The 12,749-nt window shown below is 39.8% G+C and overlaps 1 protein-coding gene across 1 annotated transcript in view; it reads right to left on the reverse strand.

Annotated features, from left to right (window-relative positions):
- The window catches only part of nsmfa (NMDA receptor synaptonuclear signaling and neuronal migration factor a), a 74,504-nt gene that overhangs the window by 21,932 nt on the left and 39,823 nt on the right, over positions 1-12,749 (reverse strand). Inside the window, exons 6-9 of the mRNA XM_051677370.1 lie at positions 6,724-6,776; positions 6,088-6,177; positions 3,859-3,986; positions 3,076-3,159 (exon numbers count right to left, since the gene is read on the reverse strand). Coding sequence (XP_051533330.1) covers positions 3,076-3,159; positions 3,859-3,986; positions 6,088-6,177; positions 6,724-6,776 — 355 coding nt within the window. The remainder of the gene's footprint in view (positions 1-3,075; positions 3,160-3,858; positions 3,987-6,087; positions 6,178-6,723; positions 6,777-12,749) is intronic.

Here is a 12,749-nt window from a genome sequence, read left to right on the forward strand (position 1 = left end):
CAATCCATTTCAACTGATGCTTCCAAGGCTCGCAATTTTGACAAAACCTCATCAGTGTTTAGGGCTGAGTAAATATATAGATTTTCAGATTAATCACCATCTTCATTTGAACGATTATCAATTCTTAAAATCGGAATATCTATCTTTTACTTTTATTTTAAAGTTTACCTTAGTTTTGGTTGCATTGATTATTAAGTATATCTGTTAAATAAATAGCAATTGAACTACATAGTTTGGGCCCTGTTGTTAATTTTTACATTTTATATTTTCATTTTGTAACTTATGTTCCCTATCTGTCACTCACTCGAAGTTGTGTCGATGTAGTGACACTAGAGTCACTCTTGGGAGCCCCAAACACCTCTGCTTTTTTTTTAAAAAGGCCAGTGGGAATTGCCGAGTGGAATTTGCATGCCACTCCCCCGGACATTCGGGTATAAAAGGAGCTGGCATGCAACCACTCATTCAGATTTTCTCTTCGGAGCCGAGCAATTGCATTCAGTGCACTGAATTTAATTCACCTCAAACTGCTGGATTTTACGGCGCATTTCAGCGGCTTCTCCCCCACTGCAGCCGTAGAGTGCAGAGAACGCCCCTGGGCACTTCGGCAGAGCAAACAAAAGAGTATATTCTAAAAAGAGTATACTTTCTATCCTAAAAGAGCGGCACACATGGAACGTGTTTTTAAAGATGTCTTTCCATTTGTGTGTTATTCCTGGTTGCGGTCGTTATCTCTCCGCTTCTGACGGCCACGATTGCTGCCTTTCGTGTCTGGGCACTGCCCACGCGGAGACATCGTTCGTGAATGGGTCTTGTCCTCATTGCGGGAACATGACCATGGCAACATTGTGGTCGCGGCTTGCCTTCATAAGAAAGCAAGCCACCCCAGCGGCTCCCTGCCTCGGTCCTTCTACTACGGGTATGAGGCCGTGTCGGCTAGCACTGGGGTCGATTTGGGGACTTCAATGGGAGCACCTCTGCTGGGTAACCCCCCATGGACCTCCCATTCCTCAGCATGCTCGCTTGCCCCAGTCGGGCTCTCGGATGAGACCGCCGGCTCATCTCAGGTCGAGTTCGACCTCTTATTTGGGCCCGGGAAGACAATGAGTTATCGAGCGCAGCATCGGAGAGCGGGCTCGTCCATTCTGACGCGGAGGCTTTGGCTGGGCTTCCTCCTTTGGGTATGGTCGCCCAGTCTCAGGCCAACACGGAGATGACGGACATGCTTTACCGGGAAGTCGCGAGCGTCGGGCTAGAGTGGAACCCTCCACGCGGCTCGATGATTGGTTCCTGGGCCCAGAACGCCGCTCACGGCCGCACCCTGCTCCGGTCCCTTTCTTCCCGGAAGTGCACGAGGAGCTGACAAGATCGTGGGGGGCACCTTTTACTACCAGATCCCGATCTTTCAGCTCCCCCGCTCTCACTACCCTCGACAGAAGTTCCTCTGCCCCCGGTCACCATGTTTGCAGAACTCCTCCCCGTTGGGTAGGACCTACCATGGGACTTCTCCTCATGACATACTTCTGACAAGACTCGGTAAGACCATGTGACGTACTTCCACTCTTAATGCCCCCCCCCCCCCCCCGGGCTGGGTGTGGTCTCCGCGGTGTCTTCCCCTTGGGAGTGACACCCCCTCGACGTAGACACTTATGGCACCCAGCCGGTAAACAAGATTCCACTCTTTTTGGGGAGAAAAAAAGAGGAAAAGAGGCCAAGGCTGGGTTAGCCTGTCCCTATTTGTTGGGCAGTCAACTTGTTCCCAAAGGACCGTTCGACGCTCATAAGAGCATTGGGGGAGGTTACATGACGGCCTGGTGTGCTGGCTATGAGGCACACAGCGGTCTGCCTGTCTCGCACTGCCAGTCCACGTAACACAGTTCAGCTATTTGTGGCGTTTTGTATAGGGACCCCTAGTGTCACTACATCGACACAACGTCGAGTGAGTGACAGATAGGGAACGTACTGGTTACTTTCGTAACCTCTGTTCCCTGATAGAGGACATTGTGTCCCTCTTGCCACAACACTGAACTACCCGCTGAAATGGCCGGGACCTTGTCTCGGCTCCTCAGCACAAAACCTGAATGAGTGGTTGCATGCCAGCTCCTTTTATACCCCTATGTCCGGGGGAGTGGCATGCAAATTCCATTCGCCAATTCCCATTGGCCTTTTTTCAAAAAGCAGAGGTGTCTCGGGCTCCCAAGAGTGACCCCTAGTGTCACTACATTGACACAACGTCTCGTTCCCTCCATCAGGGAACGGAGGTTACGAAAGTATCCAGGATGTTTTGTAATGGGCATTTAAACTGAAATATACCCAAATTAATCAGAATTGAATAACATAATATTAAAATCGGAGATCTGGAACTGAATCGAATCAAGAGCTTGTGAATCAGAATCAAATCAAATCGGGAAATCTGATACCCAGCCCTAACAGTGTTAGTCAGTTAGATCAGGGGTGTCAAACTCAGTTCCTGGAGGGCCGCAGTCCTGCAGAGTTTAGTTCCAGCCCTGCTCCAAAATGCCTCCTTGTAATCTTCAAGCACTCCTGAAGACCTTGATTAGCTGCTTCAAGTGTGTTTAATTAGGGTTGCTGGACTCTGCTGGACTTTGGCCTTCCAGGAACCGAGTTTGACACCCCTGAGTTTGATAATGTTACGTTGATGATGAAATCGGCAAAATTTACAACAGTGTTCAAAATGTACAATGTTCAATAGATCATAGAAATCTTAAAATGTAATTTTATTAGGAGTACAAACACATTTACAAGATCAGCGAATATACGATTTAATGACAAGTCAGCAGTGGCCCAATAGGACAAGTGGTAGTTCTGTCAACTAGCCCAAAACTGGACCAGTGGGCCATTCTTACTGTTGAGCCCTGATGTATTAGTAATTGTCTATTAGAGCAGAGAATCCATATGTGATGTTCTAAGAAAATGTTTGAAAGCAATTCAACAGTGAGCCCTACATGTACTACCTGTACTATGAGTGCTTGATACAGAAACTACAGGAACCTATAGTATAGGATATCTAGATGATGTCATACTAAATGATGAAGTGTAAAGAGAGGGCTGACTTACGTAGAGTATAGGTATAATAGAAGGATCGTTCCTTCGAATGATGTTGGGGACGTACTCTGCTTTGGGGACTTTAGATGATATCAGCTAAAAGATGCAACAAACACAGAGAAAGAAATTATTAATAATTTAACATTTGAAACTGAACTGAAATGAACTGAATTAAATTTAATAGAATCGAATACTGTGAAACTAACATGATCACATGGGAAGCCTGCATGTTGTTTCTGAGAGTTCCGTTACTCTAAGATCGACCACATTATGCCGACTCGCCAACAAGTGCCATTTCCTATCTGATACTTTTACATCGACACTAGTGTGTCTACCTTCCCCTGTGGCGCAACGGGAAGCATGTTGCATCAGCAGCGTGGGAGACCCAGGTTTGGCTCCCGAGTTGAAACCAGGAAGTAATCACGTTCCCATAATCAGTGACGAGCATGATTTGGAGGTTGCATTATTCCCTCTAACATTACATATTTACTCCACTAATGGTTAGGTTTAGCTTTGGGGGTTGGGTTGGGGGGGTACAGTTTATAAAACATGCATTCCTCTTCACTGTATCACATCCTGTAAAGCTGAAAACAACTCGCTTTAGGTGCCCCTCCGTGGACATTTCACCCAGAAAATTGAGCTTACATGTGCCCATATGCCCAACAACACTCATTGCTTTGTCCACTGGGGGCAGTGTTTCAAATTTCAGTTGGCACAGACAGATTTTAGCTAAAAAAATAAAGTCAACCTATACTGTTTCCGATATCACTGTGAGATTAGTGTGGTGAAACTGACCATAATTTTAGGGGGTATAAAGTCATCCCCATCACACGCCAGTCTCTCCATTTCTCTCTCCTCCTCCCAGTCCAGGTCTTCACATCCACCCTCGTCTGGAGTGCAACAGGTTGTCTGCAGATCTCCACCTGCAGCAACACACAACACAACAGAGATAGACAGTTCAGCAGTGGACAAAGAGAAAACAAGAGAAAGAAGAAAGTATATATATATATATATATACTGGCGGCCAAAGGTTTGGAATAATGTACAGATTTAGCTGTTACGGAAGGAAATTGGTACTTTAATTCACCAAAGTAGCATTCAAATGATCACAAAGTACAGTCAGGACATTACTGATGTAAAAAACAGCACCATCACTATTTGAAAAAAGTAATTTTTGATCAAATCTAGACAGGCCCCATTTCCAGCAGCCATCACTCCAACACCTTATCCTTGAGTAATCATACAAAATTGCTAATTTGGTACTAGAAAATCACTTGCCATTATATCAAACACAGCTGAAAGCTTAAATTAAGCTTAACATTGTCTTTGTGTTTGTTTTTGAGTTGCCACAGTATGCAATAGACTGGCATGTCTTTATTAGGTCAAAAATGGCAAAAAAGAAACAGCTTTCTCTAGAAACTCACCAGTCAATCATTGTTTTGAGGAATGAAGGCTATACAATGCTTGAAATTGCTTTCAATTTCATACAAAGGTATACACTACAGTCTTCAAAGACAAAGGACAACTGACTCTAACAAGGACAGAAAGAGATGTGGAAGGCCAGATGTACAACTAAATAAGAGGATAAGTACATCAGAGTCTCTAGTTTGAGAAATAGACACCTCTCATGTCTTCAGCTGACAGCTTCATTGAATTCTACCCGCTCGACACCAGTTTCATGTACAACAGTAAAGAGAAGACTCTGGGGTGCAGGCCTTATGGGAAGAATTGCGAAGAAAAAGCCACTTTTGAAACAGGAAAACAAAAAGAAAAGGTTAGAGTGGGAAAAGAAACACAGACATTGGACAACAGATTATTGGAAAAGAGTGTTATGGATCTTAACCACATTGAGCATCTGTGAGATCAGCTAGACTATAAGGTGCGTGTGAAGTGCCCGACAAGACAGCCACATCTATGGCAAGTGCTACAGGAAGCGTGGGGTGAAATGTCACCTGAGTATCTGGACAAACTGACAGCTAGAATGCCAAGGATCTGCAAAGCTGTCATTGCTGCACATGGAGGATTTTTTGATGAGAACTCTTTAAAGTAGTTTAAGAAGTTCCGAAAAAATTTTCATATTGTAATAATAATTTTCACATTATTAATGTCCTGACTATACATTGTGATCAGTTGAATGCCACTTTGGTGAATAAAAGTACCAATTTCTTTCCATAAGAGCAAAATCTGTACATTATTCCAAACCTTTGGCCACAAGTGTATATATACAGTTTATGTACACTGCCATCTTTTCAGAATACTGCAGTTACAACTAGCTAATGTTATAAATGTACTGTAGTGTGAGAGAGTAACCAGACAGTATCAATCTTTACATAATTTTGCCACAAAATATCAGGCAGCCATAAAGAGAGCATAAAAAGACAGAGAAAAGCCAACGTACAAATAAAATAACTCTTAATTACATATTCACAATCATTAAACAGGCTCCCCAAAGACACATATTCATTAAACAGGTGGCAAGGACAGACATGGTGACAAAAATAAATTAAACAAAGACACACAACACAAAACGAGGAAACATGCTGACACAGAAATCTAAAGTGTGCACACAATAAACACACTCACACACACAACGTCTTCAGAGTCCACACGCTTCAGGCAGGACAGATACTCACAGAGAGAGAAAAAGATGAGCACATATTCGTGACAGAACCACGCTCAGGGAGACAGACAAAAAGCATCAGCATCAAGAGCAGAGAAGGAAAGTCACTGCGAGACTATGTTTGTGTGTGTATAAGAGTGTGTGAAGAGAAGTTTTCTGATTTGTTTAGGTAATAATATGTAATAACACTAGTATAGTCATACAAGTATTTACTGTTTATTTTAACAATGTATTATTGTTTTGAATTTATAATGCATGTACATTACATAATAAATAATTTTTGGATGAATTCCACATTTGTATTTGGATATATGCAAATGTTTATGTTCCAAGTTTATGTGTGTCAAAGTGGCCAGAAGGAAGTGTTTGCATTTATTAGTGTGTGAGTGTACAGGTGGACTCACTGTCTTTTGAGTCGTGAATAGAGTCTTGTTTGACAGGGGTTGGATCGCTCCAGGATCGGTTGAAACTCTTCGCCCTGCGCTCTGCAAATGCTATTGAAGTGGAGAAATGATCACACACACGCTCACACACTTGCAACCTTCCACGATTCCCAGACTGTGGGCTGCTTCACAGCTGTCAAATACTGCTCACAAACACACACTTAAACACTCTCTACCTCCTGAAAACTTGTAATGTACTGCAACTGTCACACAGACAACCACAACACAAGCCACACACACATTTCTGATGTCCTCCAATGTCCATTTTCTCAGTTGTACATTGCTGCACAGCCACACAAAAACCACACACATACAACAGGAAGACCAACGCTCACACTGAATCACTGTTTATTGACACAAACCTGTCCAGTATCCTTTAAACACGCACAAGCACACACACACACACACACACACACAAACACACACACACACACACCTAACCATGCATGCAAACATTCTCAGAATACACATGCACATGCTGACATATAAGCACGATGTTATGCATCACAGGCGCAAACAAAATGCACAAAATACTGATAAAACACAAACACAAATGGAGCTGTGCAGTGACACACACATACACACTTATGAACTCACTTTGTGCTTTCATTCTTCTGCTGCCCACCATTCTTAAGTGCTTTCGGAAATTTCTAGAAATATGGGGGAATGTGGCAGAGAAGAAAGTGAAAGAGAGAGAGAGACAGAGAGAAAGAGAGAGAGAGAGAGAGAGAGAGAGACTTAATCAGGTTATTAAGTCACTTCTAAAGTTTTCTGGAGAAAACAACAAGAAAACAGTTACAGTGAGGTTCAAAAGTCTGAGTCCACAATGAAAATCAGGGATTCAAAATCTTATTTAAACCTGGAAATAAGATATTTTTAAGATTTTTAAACATTTAAAATACAGAAACGTTATGACATAAAAAATAAATAATACATATTTAATAATCTGCACTATTTCAATAGTCAATAAGTCAATAATCAAAAACGTAAATGTGTGACTATGTTAACTCATTTGTACAAAAATTCAGATTTCCTTGTTTCCATTAAAGCACACAAGATGCTCTTTGGAACATTCTTCAATTATCAGGTTTTGCAAAAACATGTTAGAAATTCATGTTTTTGTTTTATTAAAATAAAATTAATAATTAAATGAAATAATTAAAATAAAAATGTAAATAGTAATATAAATATAAATAATAAAATACAAATAAAAATGTAAATTTTTTTGTTTTAATTTTTGATTTTATTTAATTTTATAATTTGCAATTAAACATACATACACACACCGATCAGCCACAACGTTAAAACCACCTGCCTAATATTGTGAATGTCTCCCTCGTGCTGCCAAAGTGGCGCCAACCCCCATTTCAGAATAGCATTCTGAGATGATATTCTTCTCACCACAACTGTACAGAGTGGTTATCTGAGTTACTGTAGACTTTTTCAGTTTGAATCAGTCTGAACATTCTCTGTTGACCTCTCTTATCAACAAGGCATTTTCGTTCACAGAACTGCCGCTCACTGGATGTCTTTGGCACCATTCTAGGCAAACTCTAGAGCAGGTGTGTCAAACTCGGTTCCTGGAGGGCCACAGTCCAGCAAAATTTAGCTCCAACCCTAATTAAACACACCTGAAGCAGCTAATCAAGGTCTTCAGGAGTGCTTGAAGATTACAAGGAGCCATTTTGGAGCAGGGCTGGAACTAAACTATGCAGGGCTGTGGCCCTCCAGGAACTGAGTTTGACACCCCTGCTCTAGAGACTGTTGTGTGTGAAAATCCCAGGAGATCAGCAGTTACAGAAATACTCAAACCAGCCCATCTGGCACCAACAATCATCCATGCGATTATCTAATCAGCCGATCATGTGGCAGTTGTGCAGTGCATAAAATCATGCAGATACAGGTCAGGAGCTTCAGTTAATGTTCACATCAACCATCAGAATGGAGAAAAAATGTGATCGCAGTGATTTAGACTGTGGCATGATTGTTGGTGCCGGACGGGCTGGTTTGAGTATTTCTTTAACTGCTGATCTCCTGGGATTTTCACACACAACAGTCTCTAGAATTTACTCAGAATGGTGCCAAAAACAAAACAAAAAAAAAAACATCCAGTGAGGGGCAGTTCTGTGAATGAAAAAGCCTTGTTGATGAGACAGGTCAACAGAGAATGTTCAGACTGGTTCGAACTGACAAAGTCTATGATAACTCAGATAACCGCTCTGTACAATTGTGGTGAGAAGAATAGCATCTCAAAGTGCTATTCTGAGATGCAGGTTTGGCGCTGTTTTGGCGGCACGAGGGAGACCTAAACAATATTAGGCAGGTGGTTTTAATGTTGTGGCTGATCGGTGTAAATATACAATATATTTATATATAATTAATTAGAAATCAAAATAAATCCAAAATAAAAGCATTTTCACTAGTGGTCTTAAACTTTTAGACTCTTGGACATTGTGTGTGTGAAGTTACAGAAATCAAACCCTTTGGCTCTGCTTTTTAATGCAAATGCATGTAAGCAATACTGTCAATACTGTTCAAATCAAGTGCTTGATGACAAAAATAGATTTCCCTTGGATATACAAAGGTGTTTCTAGAAGTAAACTACTCAATATTTGCACCACGTAGACCGACACCAGAAGATGTCCTTGCTTGTGTACACACATGTGCAGTATTGAACCAGAGTGTGTGTGAGTTCTTGGAGCCATTTGGCATCTTTCCAGCTGCAAGTAAATAGACAGAGAAAAATGCCACTGCAGTACAGTCTGTCCCACACCTCCAAACATTTCTCTTACTCAACGCACATATCCATTACAACCACACAATTAATGATAACATCTGAATAATAGCAAAAATAGCAACAAAATGAGTAATGAGAGAGGCACCATCCCCCACCATAAATTTTTTGCAACAATTCAAATGTGTTCATCTTTCCCTCTAGCGCTACTGATATGCCCTACCTTTCAGACATGTTTACATAAACAATAGTGAGCATGACTTGAAGGTTGAATTTTCGATCAAATATTACATTTTTACTCAACTGACGGTTAGGTTTAGGGTTGGGGTTTGGATTAGAGGGTAGAGTTAATAAAATATGCATTCCTGTTGACTGTATTACACCATTTACAATGAAAAAAACAACTTGCTTTGTGGACATTTCTCCTGGAAACTGGAACTCACATGTGTCCATAATTTCAAGAACACTTCCAGCTTCAGCCACTGGGGCAGTAATTCAAATTTCGGCAAGAACAGACCGATTTCAGCAGCAAAACTTTTGACTGTTGCCAAATTCACATTGTCAGTCTCACCAGATTATTATTCAGCCAGCTAGCTATTATCATGTCCACAGTTTAGATAACTTTAACTAACATGCTCAGCAAGATTCTTTTTAAACTACACAGTTAAACTGAAAAAAAGAAAAAAACTGACTGTAGAAAAATACATTTTATGCTATGTCCGCTACACTGTAAATAATGTTCATAATTTTAACAGTAAAAGACTATAAAAATGCTACAGTAAAAAGTGAATTAACGGTTAGTTACCTTAAAATATAAGGTAAAAAATTATAACATATTTAAAAAGACAATATATGTAGTTTTATGGTAAAATTTTGTAAAAATATATATTTTTTTAAATGTAAAAAGCATGATTTTCTGTATAATTAACAGTAATAATTAATATTATGTTTAACAAGAGAGTACATGAAACAGTTACAGTAAATTATTGTTAAACTTATGGTAAAAAAAAAAATAATCGGGCATTCCCAGAATTCCCTGCATGACCCAGTTCATTTCATTATATTTTATGAGAATAATTATGTTTCTTCTTTTTAATATCAGTTATGTACATTGGGGTGTTCTGCGTTATATTTGATGTAGTTTAGTTAATGTTTACTGCATTATTTTAATTTCACATGTGTTACCCTGATGGTGTTTAGTGTTTGTGTGTGTGACAGTGAGCACTGTCTCTACATGTTTATTGGTCATTGCTCCAGGAAGGGCCACTATTGATGAACTTCATGTCATCATGTGCCCTTTTGTAATTACTACAGTGATTAACAATACATTATAAAGTGAAAAGCAGATTTTTACATTTTCAGAAGGTTAATATATCAAGTTTATTATTTAATAATATAAACGACGGTAATGCACCGTAAAATATGCGGGCATCAAAATTACATCCCGTAAAGCCTGAAACGTGGTTACCGTATTTTATACGGTGAATTTCTGGCAACCACAGCTGCCAATTTTTTAACGTAAATTTAACAGGATTTTTTTTTACAGTGTGTAGCTCCCCTTGTGTCAATTCGGAAAATGTAAAGCCTACTTACGCTGAAACTTGTGTGCATAAAGACGTGATATTAAGCTAAAGTGTTTGTGTTCTTGTACTCTGTAGAGTAGCCTGTTACTTGCAGAAAGTAATCTGTCTGAAACACTGAAACATATTTGATGTTTAATATAAAGTTATGTGGAGGGGGATTTTAGACCAAATATTAGCTAGTAGTGGGTGGATCTACCCAGCCTGATGCAACAGAAATAGAAACAAAGCAACTGAATTCTTGCCCTGTTGCTCACTGCACGTCGCTCTTTTGGCTGCTTCAGACAAAAACGGCTGGTAAGTACACTTTGTTATTGTCCTTGTTTCTCACAAAAACAAGTCTCAGCAGAATGTGACGTTACACATTGTTAACACACTGGGGATGCTTATGAAAATTTAATTAACACTCTACTGTGTTTTTGAAGTGCGAGTGTAACTAATTAGAAGGGCATTAATGTGGAGACATGAAGAGAGAGGCAGAAAAAGGGAGGTAGAGCGACAAGGGCTCTGTTTACACATGTGACTGCTGTGCCCACCTGTGAGAGGAGGGAGAAAAAAATCTCCTTTATCTGTCCATCTTAATGCTTACTTATGCCCACTTGCAAGAGAGAGAGAGACAGAGAGAGAGAGAGAGAGAGAGAGAGAGAGAGAGAGAGAAACCTCCCTCGCCCCCACAGCCAGCTGAGGATGAGTCAGAGGCTTTCTCTTTCTTGTTCTCTGTCTCTCTCTCTTTTTCCCATGTCTGCAATCTTTGCTCCTCGAATGGCCTCTATAATTTCATCACCTTCTCTCACACTTTCTGCTTAATGATTCTGCTTGCTTAATCTTTTCCCTTTTCTTTTTTCATTAAAGGAATAGTTCACCAAAAATGAAAATTCTATCATCATTTACTCACCCTCATGTCATTCCAAACCTAATTTTCTTTCTTCTGTGGAACACAAAAAGAAATGTCTTAAATGAATATCCAGACTGCTTTTCCCCCTGCCTGGTCTCATAGAATCACGTTACTATACCTACATTTTTTATAAATTATTTTTACATGGCTCATTGTACTTATCGTGGCAGTTCCTTGGTGAAATGAACACTAGAGGCGCTATGACAACAATTACTTTTATTTCCTTTCACACAAATCACAAGTAAAAAGGCAAATTCACACAATGCTATCTTATGACATCAAAACACTTTCACTATAGCGCATGAGTTGTTAGGCAATATATTTGAACATATATAACCAAATACATGAATAAGCCTGTTCCAACACAATCAAAAAGTTTGTGTGCAGTTGCGGTGGCTCAACTGGTAACTCAATGCTTGTGATGCAAAGGACCAGGGTACAAGCATTAACCTTAAAAACCTCATCTGTCTGAGAAAAAAAATTAACTCGCTTTTTGCGGCACTTAGTGGACATTTCACTTCAAAATTGCCCCAATACGTGTAATATCATTTTGTTTATAAATCTATTCTTACATAAATTGTCCCACTGTCTTGAATGGAACAATTTAAATAAGATTGGTTTTATGAGCAATTTATACAGATATTTGTTCTACTCGTGTTTTTTAAATACTGCAAGACCACAAAAGTGAGCGGGGATAGGGCTGTCAAGCTCCAAAAATGACCAAAATAAGCACCATAAAATGTGGTAATTAAAGCTATGGCTTTAGAAGACTTGGAATAGATCTTTTGAGCAGTAGATTTCAATGGTGGATATGAGCAGCGCTGCAGTTTAAAACATGATATAATGTAGGCTAATTATGTTTGTTAATATTAATAAAAGTTATTATAAAATGTATATCTATGGTTTACAGTGAAGAAACTCACATGGACTAATTATATAGACCTTTTATGGGGGTTTTTATTTTATTTTTGAAGACTAAAAGCCCCAATCCCCATTCACTTTCATTGTATGGAAAAGACATTCTACAAAATACCTTTGATGAAAGAAAGAAAGTCATGCAGGTTTGGAACAACATTAGGATTAGTAAATAATGACAAAACTATCTTTTTTTAATATTTTTATGAAATACACTTTTAAGTGCATACTCTATCAGATTCACCCCAACTTTCAGCCATTAATCAGGTGTTTTTCCAAACCATACTGTCTTTCCCTACAGCAGCTGTGCATTGTTAGAGACATCTGGCTGTACTGTTCCAGACTTCTGCTGCTGCTGTCCAATATGACCTCTGCTGTTCCCATCCATCCACAAACACAGGAACAACTCCGATTACGTAATCGTCTGTTTGTCTTCTCTTTCTCGCTCATTCAGATTCTCTCTCTCTCTCTGCCTTTCATTATTTCTCTCCGTCCTTCC

Source organism: Myxocyprinus asiaticus, chromosome 38, assembly GCF_019703515.2.
Source record: "Myxocyprinus asiaticus isolate MX2 ecotype Aquarium Trade chromosome 38, UBuf_Myxa_2, whole genome shotgun sequence".
NCBI lineage: Eukaryota > Metazoa > Chordata > Actinopteri > Cypriniformes > Catostomidae > Myxocyprinus > Myxocyprinus asiaticus.